The sequence below is a fragment of the Ictalurus furcatus genome, chromosome 10, assembly GCF_023375685.1.
Source record: "Ictalurus furcatus strain D&B chromosome 10, Billie_1.0, whole genome shotgun sequence".
Taxonomy (NCBI): domain Eukaryota; kingdom Metazoa; phylum Chordata; class Actinopteri; order Siluriformes; family Ictaluridae; genus Ictalurus; species Ictalurus furcatus.
The window spans coordinates 9,143,688-9,156,625 of record NC_071264.1 but is presented as its reverse complement, the minus strand read 5'-3'; the positions used below and the strand labels follow the sequence as shown (position 1 = coordinate 9,156,625).

The 12,938-nt window shown below is 41.0% G+C and overlaps 1 protein-coding gene across 4 annotated transcripts in view; it reads left to right on the top strand.

The window, feature by feature from the left end:
* Positions 1-12,938, top strand: part of camsap2a (calmodulin regulated spectrin-associated protein family, member 2a) — a 42,681-nt gene that overhangs the window by 15,798 nt on the left and 13,945 nt on the right. For all 4 annotated transcript variants that reach the window (XM_053634094.1, XM_053634093.1, XM_053634092.1 and 1 more), the window contains exons 3-4: positions 7,105-7,266; positions 11,149-11,232. In XM_053634094.1, coding sequence (XP_053490069.1) covers positions 7,105-7,266; positions 11,149-11,232 — 246 coding nt within the window. The remainder of the gene's footprint in view (positions 1-7,104; positions 7,267-11,148; positions 11,233-12,938) is intronic.

Sequence of the window (12,938 nt, the reverse complement as noted above, 5' to 3'; positions counted from 1 at the left end):
TACTGTATGAGGTGACTGCCCGTTGTACGTCCTTTATTATGTTCGGTCACCAGTACTTTTCCATTAGTAAGTGGTAGGTTCCGGGGATTCCTGGGTAGCCGGTAGCTGCTGAAGTATGTGCCCAAGTTATGAGTTTGTTCCTCAATTGGGTCAGTACGAAAAGTTTGTTCGGACGGCATAACTGGGGTATCTGTTGTCTGGGGGTGTTGTTGATGGCTTGATCCATCTCCCATTCAATAGTTCCCACTACCCAGTAAAGTAGGGTAAGGTAAGGGCCTGTTCTGCAGCTTTGTTCCATGCCAGTCTCTTGGAGCCTCCTTTTAGCAGTTATGTCAGGGGGTGTGCTATAGAGCTGAATCCTTGGATGAAGCATCAGTAGAAATTTGCAAAGCCAAGAAATCGCTGTAAGTCCTTGACTGTAGGTGGTGTAGGCCAACTGACTATGGTGTCCACTTTGCTCTGATCCATGGCAATACCACCCAGGCTAATGATATAGCCGAGAAAGACCATGGTTCTCCGATGAAATTCGCACTTCTCCCCTTTAACGTAGAATTGATGTTGCAGGAGGTGCTGGAGGGCTTGGCGAACATGACTGACATGACTTTCTAGGGATGGTGAATAAATTAGGATGTAGTTGTCAGGCAATGACTAATTAACCCAGCATATCTCTGAGGACATCATTAATTAGTCATTGGAGGGTGTGCTAGAGAGTCCATACAGCATCACCAGGTACTCGTCGTTACCTGAGGTAGTGAGTAGGCGGTCTTTCATTCGTCCCTGTCTCTGATGCGTACTAGGTTGTACATGCTCTGTAGATTGAGTTTAGTGAACACTTTGCCTGATCTGAGCTGTTCTAGGATGGCAGGAACTAAAGGGAACGGGTAGCAATACTTTACTGTGCATTGGTTCAAACCCTGGTAATCGATACAAGGTCTAAGTCCACCTCCTTTTTTCTCCATGAAGAAGCCTGCAGAAACTGGAGAATTAGAGGGTATTATGCATCCTTGCTGCAATGCTTCTTGTATATACTCTTCCATGGCCTGTTGTTCAGTGAGGGAAAGGGGGTAAATGCGACTGGGAGGAGGCGTGGATCCTGGGAGCAGCTCAATGGCGCAATCGTACGGTCTGTGGGGAGGTAAACCACTGGCTTTGGTCTTGCTGAAAACTGTGCTTAGATCCTTGTAGTCTGGAGGAATAATGAATTGGGCTTGATTCTCCAGGCTTTCAATGGAGGTGGTGGCGATGAGGAGCTCTGGTTAAAGAATACAGTGAGATTTGCAATATGGTGACCACTTGGTGATTTCCTTGTCAGACCATGAAATGGAGAGGTTATGCTGTTCCATCCACGGGAGACCCAGAATGATAGGGTATCCACGTGATACTGTGATGAGGAGTGTGATGTACTCTTGGTGAAGAGCGCTGACTTGAAGGAGAATGGGCTGTGTGCTGTGAGAGTCAAGACAATATCAGAAAACGCTAGGCAAAACTGGGTCAAGAACAGAACCACAATCGGAGAGATAAAGCAGGCTTGGTATCATCACAAACCCAAGGAATGGCGCATATACTTCGCAAAGAGTATGTGACATGAAAGTCCTTTTATACTGTGGCCATGATTGTGCTGTGAATTGGATGCAGGTGTGAGTGATTTAAAATGAAGGTGAGAGTGTTCTGGGAATTGTAGTCTGTGGAGGCCATGTTTGTAGGCCACAGTGCAGGCTCGGAAGTGGAGTTCATGGCTTGCGTAGACCTAACAAAATCAAGCTGCTAGACTGTATTCTGGATGACCGGGTGTTGTTGGCTCTTATCTTCCTATTACAGCGTCACTAGATAGTCACCTATAGCGTAAGTCATGTGTGCGAGTCTCTCGATTTAATTTAATTTGAGGCTATGTCATTATTAATTTCGTCCTGCTCCAACAAAATCGGGCCACTGCTGGTATTTGCTTACATCTGAGCAACATTGAATTAAATTACATTTCAGTGACTGTTAACTGGGATTGTTAACAGACTCTAGTGTTATGACAAAAACGTAGAAGCAGAACTTTGCCGTGTAAGTAGACTACACAACTTGCTAAAATTCTGTAGCATATTCAAAAGGATGTGTTGCATTTGGAAACTCCCTGTGACATACAGTAATTGTTACATTAATAGAGTAAATATTTGGAATTTACATATTGTCTCACATGTCCTGCACATAGTTGTGTTTTCCCTGCTCGAACACACCCACTTCAACTCTGTTACTGAGCTGTTAATTAGCTAATTAATTGAATCATGTGTGTTGAGAGAAGGAAAAACACTAATATGTTTAAGACCGGGAGTCCTCCGAGACCAGGGTTTGGGAACCAATAAATGTTTTGTAAATAAAAGCAGCTTTCCATATTTCTGACTATGACTTATCCCATACGAGCTATCTTATAAGAGTTATCCCATCCCTTCAGGCTTCAGCATCATGTTGTAAGAGGCTTCTTAAAGGGTCTGCTCGGTCAGAAAACTGATATTTCATATTGACAGACTGAATAAGGTGGCTAAGACATTGCCATGGCAACGCTCCAGAGTTAGGCGACTGGTGTGTGTGTGTGTGGGTGTGTGTGGACTTATTGCTCTGCCTGAGGCAAATATCTGAAATGATGAGTGCAGTGTCAGCCGCATTCCTATCACATTCACTAAATTTAAAAAAAATTACAATGGGACATCATTTTCTGTTCTTATAGCAGTGTCAGCACTCGCCGTTACTCACAAAGACTTTGCTAACTCAGCTAGAGCTGCTTTTAACGGTCTATAGTCAACTCCAGAATTGAGAAATGATGTATTGAACGTACACATGGTGACACTGTATAGTTTTATTTCTTTCAAGTGCATTCTTCTTCTTCTTCTTAACCCTAGAATTAACATTTGGCAAAGTCCGCCATGAAGATCATAAGATTTTCCAGTTATAACTAACAAGGTTGGGTCTTAGACCTTTTGCCATCTTTACAATTTCATGCTCTTTTATATTCTCTGGTTTGTACATGTACACTACTGTCTCCAATTTAGACCTCAGTTTGTCAATAAGGTTCAAATATGACACTTGCAATGGCCCTTGGCATCAATGGCACTGATTTTTGTATTTGCTGCGACTATTTCTGCATTGTTTAGGATCTTTATGGATATAGAGCTATATCTATGGTCAAACCTTAACCTCCTAGCAGAGGCAACCAGGTTTTGCACTAAAATATCCAGGTACTTGATGCCATCAGTCTTCAAAAAGCCCAAAAAAAGAAAGACAGTCATCCACATCCATATTTTGCAGTGGGTATATATATATATTTTTTTAATACTAAACTGTGTAAAACCTTGTGGTCGTCTTTGCCAGCCTCATCATCATTCTCAAATTTCACCAAAAGCAGACACATTGTTTCTGGTGACACTGATATACAGTGAAGGGGAAATAAGTAAAGTATATGGACACTTTTTTGTGTGTGTTTTTGTTAATACACTTCCAGTGCATATGTGTACTGTGTGTGTATAAATTTACACATAATGTGTTTTGTCTTTGTACTTTTACACAAGTAGTTTGTATTCATAATAAAGATGTTAAAATGAAAATGATGAGTGGAAAATGTATTCAGACACCACAAATGAATGAAATTACCAACATTAGCATTTTGTTTCAAAGCTGCTGTTGGCAATCACAGCTTCAACATATATACAGTAAGAAATTATTAGCTTTTTGCAGCATTGTGGTTCAAATTTTGCCCATTTGTCTTGGCAAATTGTCTTTAATTCTCCAAGATTCAAGTCAGCACCTTCACCTTATTTTATTTTATTTTTTTAAACCAATCTTGAGTAAGTTTGGTTGTATCTTGGCCGAAGAGATTCAATTCTCCCCTTCATTATTGCATTCGTGATTCCTTCTATGACGTGTAATGTGGCTCCATATCGTGATGCTCCCACCTCCGTGCTTCACTGTGGGTGTGGTGTTCTTGGAATCATCGGCACAACCCTTCTTTCTCCAAACATGACGAGTTGAATTATTGCCAGAGTGTTCATTTTTGTTTCATCTGACCAGCGTGTACTGTTCCAAAAGATTTGTCTAAATGCTCATGTGATCTGTGTGCTGCTTTTTCAGCACAGGAATTTTGCATGAGGTTAAGGAATGGACATGATTTACACTGCTTATCGTTCTCTGTGTAACTGCTCTTCCTGCTGCTTTCAGGCCGTCCTGCAACTCTTTTCGGGTGAATGCTGACTTTTTCATTGCATTGTGTATTATTAATTTAAGAGTGAATTATTAATATCATGAATAAATTCTGGGGACGATTAGTTGTGGTTCTGTGAACTTTCCGCCTGCGTATTATCAAACCAGTTGTGCTGACCGGGATATTTAAGGTCTTTGCTATGGCTCTGTAGCTTTTCCCATTTGAGTGGTTTATAATGTTGTCCCTGAGAACTTCAGGAAGCTCCTTCACCTTCACTATGATTGATACTTGCTTAAAATTTTCCCAACCAATGGCAATGTCTTTCTATAATGACACCAGGTCCAGTTTGCATGGGAACATCTTTTTTGCAGCACTTGTATCTAGAAATTTTTATGTCTACATTTTAAAACTCTGCTATAATTTAGAGCACTAAACTAACCAAGCCTGTATGACAACTTAGCATGACAAGTTTTTGCCTTTAAAAACACATCAGTAGTCATTTTGTGCACATACTTTTGCATTCAAGAATACGCATTTTTTTTAGCTGTTGGGAGATCAAATTGAACTCTGAAATCTATCCTGTTTGTACACTGCTGGCCCTTATTTCATTCAGATAGTAACAGGTTTGTACTATTGTGTAATGACTAAACCTTGATACTGACTCAACATTATCCTCAATGCTTTATGCGCATTACTACTGTTTTCAGTCTAGAAAAGCAAGAAGACCTTTTGTACTTATACAAGTTAAGAATAATATAGGCTTGTTTTAAAAAAAAATAATAAATATTCATTTGCTTTTTTTGATGGTGTAGATAGAATTATTTTATAAAAACAAAAGTTGTTAGTGGACTCAGCCTTTTACGCTCAGTTGTATGCTTAATGCATAACTCAACCATATACCAAATTAAAATTAAAACAGCCCACATGAAAAATGCTCACAACGACACGTTAGAACTGATTTTGTCCCTTTTTTTATATTGCGTCTATTATGTATCGTTTTATTTTGGAGGTCGTTGTCACCGCAGGGGAAACCATTGTCTGCGAAATTAGTCCTCGTTTGCAGAAAAGCAAGAAACAGCTGAGTTTATTTACCGCCAGATCAGCATGCCATTCTCAATATTGTTCTCAGCATGCTCACTTCTCTCAGTGTAGCGTTTTCTATAAATGACTTCTCAGCCGAACATCATAGCACTGTGCGCCGAACAAGACTTGTCTAATTTCACTTAGTCTTCATTTAGCTTCATTTAGCCTTCTGTGTCTACCAGTACCCACTGGGCTCCTGAGAAAACAGACACATTTTTAATTTGTGGTAGAAGTAGGGGTTGGTGGAATTATGTATTGCATCCATGTGTAGTGAGGTAATGATAAGTGGTAAAGTGCCTCATAATTTGTAATGATAAATCAAAGGCGGCATCGTGGGTATGTATTGGGATGTTATTAGATACATGAGAGATCCGGGCGAACCATGGGAGTCATTGGAAGCTGGAATGGTAGGCCATAGCTACATATACTTAAACAATAATTGCTTAACCATGTATTATTGACCATGTTTTTCTTGTCTGCTGAACAGAATTATAATGGATTTACCAAGGCAGTCCAATTTGGTTAATTTGTTTCATGATTGTAATGTTGTGCATGTTCAAGATTGATATAGTTTTTTTTTATCCTTCATTAGTAATTATGATGCTGTACACAAAATGATCGCTATCAACCACCTAGTACGTTTTGGCTGTAGCTAAATTGAAACCTTCATTGTTAACATGAAGGCTGAGAGACATGCAGCTAAGATGTATGTACAGTGGGGGAAATAAGTATTGAACATTTTATTCAGTAAATATATTTCCAGTGAGGTTATTCACATGAAATTTTCACCAGACATCAGTATTAACTCAAGAAATCCACACATATAAAGAATTCACAACATTAAAGTCCATAAATTAAGTTATGTGTAATAAAGTGGAATGAGACAGGAAAAAAGTATTGAACACACTAAGAAAAAGCAGCTCTGCAAGGCAAGGGAAGGCAAGAAACCAGCTGAAATCCGTAAGTAATTATACCCCCTATCTGTGCAAATTAATATCAGCTGGGTTTATAAAAAGGCTTTTCGTTACCAAGGTGTCACACAAGAAACATCTCACGATGGGCAAAGATCTCTACGTCACTTGGTTGAGATATGCCGACAGTGCTAACTGAAAGATTCGCTATAAATCTGAAACATGAATAAATAAAATCTGTCCTACAGATGTATGTTACTGCATACATGTATGCATCTTAATGTAAAACTGTTGTATGAAGCATAACTTTGTAAGGTTAAGTGAACATTAGCGTTATTTTTGAAGATCAGGAAAACAGCAGCGTATAAGGTTTCAGCATTAAACATTATTAGTGTATGTAGTAACCTCTTAATATGGATGTACATACATGCACTATATGGAGAAAAGTATGTGGCACCTGACCATCCTATCACATCACAACTGTGAATATTGCAGATTTGTATTGGATTAAATCATAGCTCTTGCGTATAATCATTTTAATCACAGTACCATGCTAGGTACAACTAATTCATCAAATGGGGATTAAAGTGTCTGTCTAAATCCTAATCCAGGGAATTGGACGTTGTAACAAAATCATGTTAAGGCAGGTAACACCAACACTCTAACATTATCATTTAGAAGATTTTCTTCCGCCACGCCCAACGTGTTTGAAGTCTCAGTCCTTATTTGGCATAAGAATTTGCAACATGTGAGAGGTGCTGGAGTACCATAGTTTTCATTCTATTAGGTTGACCAATAAAGCCATTTCAGCAGGAAGATTGTCAAAACCATTGACTAAAACCATAACTATTATAGCTTGGGTAATGAGAGTTGTGTGTAACTTGTTGTTTCTGTGATCAGTCTAATGTATGATTTGTAATTTCCTGTATGCAGAGTGCCCACCTGGCACTGATTGACACTTTGATGATGGCCTATACGGTGGAGATGGTGAGTATGGACAAGGTTGTAGCGTGCATGCAGCAGTATTCTACCGACTGCGCTGACGGAGACACGCCCTACGACACGGAGGATGGCGTCATTAGCTGGATGAATAAGGTAGTTAATTATTTATTTCTTCCCTTCTTACTAAGAAATTAATGCTCTAATAGCCTGGTCCATTAGAAAGAATAAAATTGCTTACTTTGTTTCTTCTGTCTTCGGTGATACAATATAAATTATGTCTTGTTCCCTGCCAGTTTGAGTTTATAAGTATCAATTTCCTAAAAGCTTGTTCTAATGGAAAGTCTGCGTGGCCTGTTGTAAACGTATCAACTGAATGGTATTTGCTGTCAGAGTAAGCATCTGCGTGACTTACCATAAGAACAAATGCACCTCAACCAAGGCTTATAGTGTTTACATTCCCTTTGTGCTGGCAGCCCACACACACACACACACACACACACTATAAATTGTACAATATAAACAATGTTCAGGACTGTTACATGTCCCAGCATGTAAGAACTAAATGGTTAAACCTAAAGGAATCTTCCAGGATTTTCAACCTAATCTCTGTCCACCTGATCTGTAACATATGTGCGATTACTACAGACCAAAACTTTTGACAAGTTTCTCTGGGCTGAGCGACTGTACGATACATCATGATACATGCTCACGCTGTACGATACGTCACGACACATGCTCACGCTGTACGATACGTCACGACACATGCTCACGCTGTACGATACGTCACGACACATGCTCACACTGTACGATACGTCATGACTTGCTCACGCTGTACGATACGTCATGACAGATGTTCACACTGTACGATTGCGAGTGCTCACACTGTACTCTACCAAATAACGCAGGTGCTCACATTGTATGATACCTCATGACGTGGGTGCACACACTGTATCATACCTCATGACGCAGATGCTCACTCTGTATGATAGCAAATTACGCAGGTGCTCACATTGTACGATACCTCATGATGCGGGTGCTCACACTGTACTCTACCTCATGACGCGATTACTCACACTGTACGATACCTCATGACGCGGGTGCTCACACTGTACTATACCTCATGACGCGGGTGCTCACACTACTATACCTCATGACGCGATTACTCACACTGTACTATACCTCATGACGCGATTACTCACACTGTACTATACCTCATGACGCGATTACTCTCACTGTACTATACCTCATGACGCGATTACTCACACTGTACTATACCTCATGACACGATTACTCACACTGTACTATACCTCATGACGCGATTACTCACACTGTACTATACCTCATGACACTGTACTATACCTCATGACGCGATTACTCACACTGTACTATACCTCATGACGCGATTACTCACACTGTACTATACCTCATGACGCGGGTGCTCACACTGTACTATACCTCTTGACGCGGGTGCTCACACTGTACTATACCTCATGACGCAGGTGCTCACACTACTATACCTCATGACGCAATTACTCACACTGTACAATACCTCATGACGCGATTACTCACACTGTACTATACCTCATGACGCGATTACTCACACTGTACTATACCTCATGACGCAATTACTCACACTGTACTATACCTCATGACGCAATTACTCACACTGTACAATACCTCATGACGCGATTACTCACACTGTACTATACCTCATGATGCGGGTGCTCACACTGTACTATACCTCATGACGTGGGTGCTCACACTGTACTATACCTCATGACGCGATTACTCACACTGTACTATACCTCATGACGCGATTACTCACACTGTACTATACCTCATGACGCGGGTGCTCACACTGTACTATACCTCATGACGCGATTACTCACACTGTACTATACCTCATGACGCGGGTGCTCACACTGCTATACCTCATGACGCGATTACTCACACTGTACTATACCTCATGACGCGATTACTCACACTGTACTATACCTCATGACGCGATTACTCTCACTGTACTATACCTCATGACGCGATTACTCACACTGTACTATACCTCATGACGCGGGTGCTCACGCTACTATACCTCATGACGCGATTACTCTCACTGTACTATACCTCGTGACGCGATTACTCTCACTGTACTATACCTCATGACGCGATTACTCACACTGTACTATACCTCATGACGCGATTACTCACACTGTACTATACCTCATGACACTGTACTATACCTCATGACGCGATTACTCACACTGTACTATACCTCATGACGCGATTACTCACACTGTACTATACCTCATGACGCGGGTGCTCACACTGTACTATACCTCTTGACGCGGGTGCTCACACTACTATACCTCATGACGCAATTACTCACACTGTACAATACCTCATGACGCGATTACTCACACTGTACTATACCTCATGACGCGATTACTCACACTGTACTATACCTCATGATGCGGGTGCTCACACTGTACTATACCTCATGACGTGGGTGCTCACACTGTACTATACCTCATGACGCGATTACTCACACTGTACTATACCTCATGACGCGATTACTCACACTGTACTATACCTCATGACGCGATTACTCACACTGTACTATACCTCATGACGCGGGTGCTCACACTGTACTATACCTCATGACGCGATTACTCACACTGTACTATACCTCATGACGCGGGTGCTCACACTACTATACCTCATGACGCGATTACTCTCACTGTACTATACCTCGTGACGCGATTACTCTCACTGTAGTATACCTCGTGACGCGATTACTCTCACTGTACTATACCTCATGATGCGGGTGCTCACACTGTACTATACCTCATGACGTGGGTGCTCACACTGTACTATACCTCATGACGCGATTACTCACACTGTACTATACCTCATGACGCGATTACTCACACTGTACTATACCTCATGACGCGATTACTCACACTGTACTATACCTCATGACGCGGGTGCTCACACTGCTATACCTCATGACGCGATTACTCACACTGTACTATACCTCATGACGCGATTACTCTCACTGTACTATACCTCATGACGCGATTACTCACACTGTACTATACCTCATGACGCGGGTGCTCACGCTACTATACCTCATGACGCGATTACTCTCACTGTACTATACCTCGTGACGCGATTACTCTCACTGTACTATACCTCATGACGCGATTACTCACACTGTACTATACCTCATGACGCGATTACTCACACTGTACTATACCTCATGACACTGTACTATACCTCATGACGCGATTACTCACACTGTACTATACCTCATGACGCGATTACTCACACTGTACTATACCTCATGACGCGGGTGCTCACACTGTACTATACCTCTTGACGCGGGTGCTCACACTGTACTATACCTCATGACGCAGGTGCTCACACTACTATACCTCATGACGCAATTACTCACACTGTACAATACCTCATGACGCGATTACTCACACTGTACTATACCTCATGACGCGATTACTCACACTGTACTATACCTCATGACGCGATTACTCACACTGTACTATACCTCATGATGCGGGTGCTCACACTGCACTATACCTCATGACGTGGGTGCTCACACTGTACTATACCTCATGACGCGATTACTCACACTGTACTATACCTCATGACGCGATTACTCACACTGTACTATACCTCATGACGCGGGTGCTCACACTGTACTATACCTCATGACGCGATTACTCACACTGTACTATACCTCATGACGCGGGTGCTCATACTACTATACCTCATGACGCGATTACTCTCACTGTACTATACCTCGTGACGCGATTACTCTCACTGTACTATACCTCGTGACGCGATTACTCACACTGTACTATACCTCATGACGCGATTACTCACACTGTACTATACCTCATGACGCGGGTGCTCACACTACTACACCTCTTGACGCGGGTGCTCACACTGTACTATACCTCTTGATGCAGATCCTCACACTGTAGGATACCTCATATTTTGCTTTGGTCTATTTTTCAAAAGGTGAACGAATACTTGAAAGAGATCATCATCCAGGAGCAAAGCAGGAGAGAGGCACAGAGGGCCGAGCCCCTTGAGATCCCTAAGGTAAGTTTACCAGCCTCCTGTTCATTCTGAATTAGTAATTATTTCATTATTTTGGAGGCATTCCGGTGTAAAAGATGCTCTCTTTTTCTTAATGCAAACAATTAAGACTACCTAGAGTTTCATATCAGAATGGGTTTTTCTAATTAAATTCTTATTAGGAGAATTATAAGCAGTTAATAAGCATAGCCGTAAGTTTATAGAGGAATAACCATCTGATGAACGAGATAATGGGAAGAAAACCTAAATCCTGACATTGTTACACGCAGTTACACGCAGAACAGATCAGACTCCGAGAGATCCATGTGCTTTAATACAAAATCCAAACATACAAAATGAAAAGCAGTCAGTAGTCAGAACACAGGAAATCACAGTGCAAACAGGCCAGAGGATACAACGAACAAACCAAGTAAAAGACCAGGAGAAGAGCAAGGCTCAATATGTAATTTTTTTTTTACAAGACTTCGTAACAAATGAATGTTCTTTGCGTGTTTATTTACTAAAGAGTCGGGAAGTAAACTGGAAGTGGAATGGCAGAGCTTGAGCTAGAATTCTGGAGCTTGCGACCTCTGCTGGTGGGGAGGGGTAGTGTCCTGGGTTGGTGCTAACAGAACCAAAAATCTGATAATTGTTTATACTTGTGTGAAGTACATTACTCTACATTACTACTTCTGTATAAACTGTTGCTAAGGTAACCTCTCACAATGCCCTGCCTATAATGACACATGCCATGTTGCTGTATAAGGGTTTTTTTTGGACTTTGCTGAGTCATAGACTCACCTTTGTGGAAGGTCCAGAGCTGCTGTGCGGAATCTCTCAGTTTGATGTTATGATGTCGACATTTGCTGATGTATGTTCTGCATGTTTAGTAGTCTGCATTTTTAGAGTACCACACACTCCCATACTGCGTTCTTAGTGGAGACCCGTATGATGTCGGGTCAGTGGTGATAGACACTCAGATACTGTGTGGATCCACACATGACACTGCCAGCATTCAACTCAAATCATGTTGGGTCCAGTTTAGGCACAGAACCTAACAGCGCACCAAAAGGCAAACTTCATGGATAAAAAAAAAATGCAAATAAGCAGCTTTTTTGCCCAAACAGGAATTTTCAGAAATAAGAAAATACATGAGCAAGCAGCCCAATGAAGTCTGAACAAAAGAATATAAATGGGTTGCAGATTAAGTTTTATAATTGTTAAATGTACAAAGAGCAAAGAACATGCTAACCTCCTTAATAATAAACATGAGGGGATGGAAATTAAAAAATAAATAAATAAATAACCCTGCACATACACATTTGACTGGAAAATGTACATAGAAATGTACAAATGTAATCACAAATTCCCAATATCTGAGCAGAAAATTTGTTCCCTTAATCTGGATTTTAAACATATTGAAAACACTGTTTATTAGCTGTGTATTCTTCAATCAAAGAAAGAAATTATTGGGTATTTTGATCTGCAAAATATTTGTATACAGTTTTTCAAAAGCTCCTCCCACCCTGCACAGAGGTCATTGCAGGTCTAAGCATGTGATGTTAATATAAGAAGTCACATCTGTGTGACAGGTATGGTTTAAGCTAGTAGTCATAAAAGTTTAAAGGGGCCATGATATGAGAAATCAAAATTTCCTTGATCTTTTGACATGTAAGAGATCATTGGACCATTAAAACATCCTGCAAGTTTCATAGCTTAATACGTCCTCC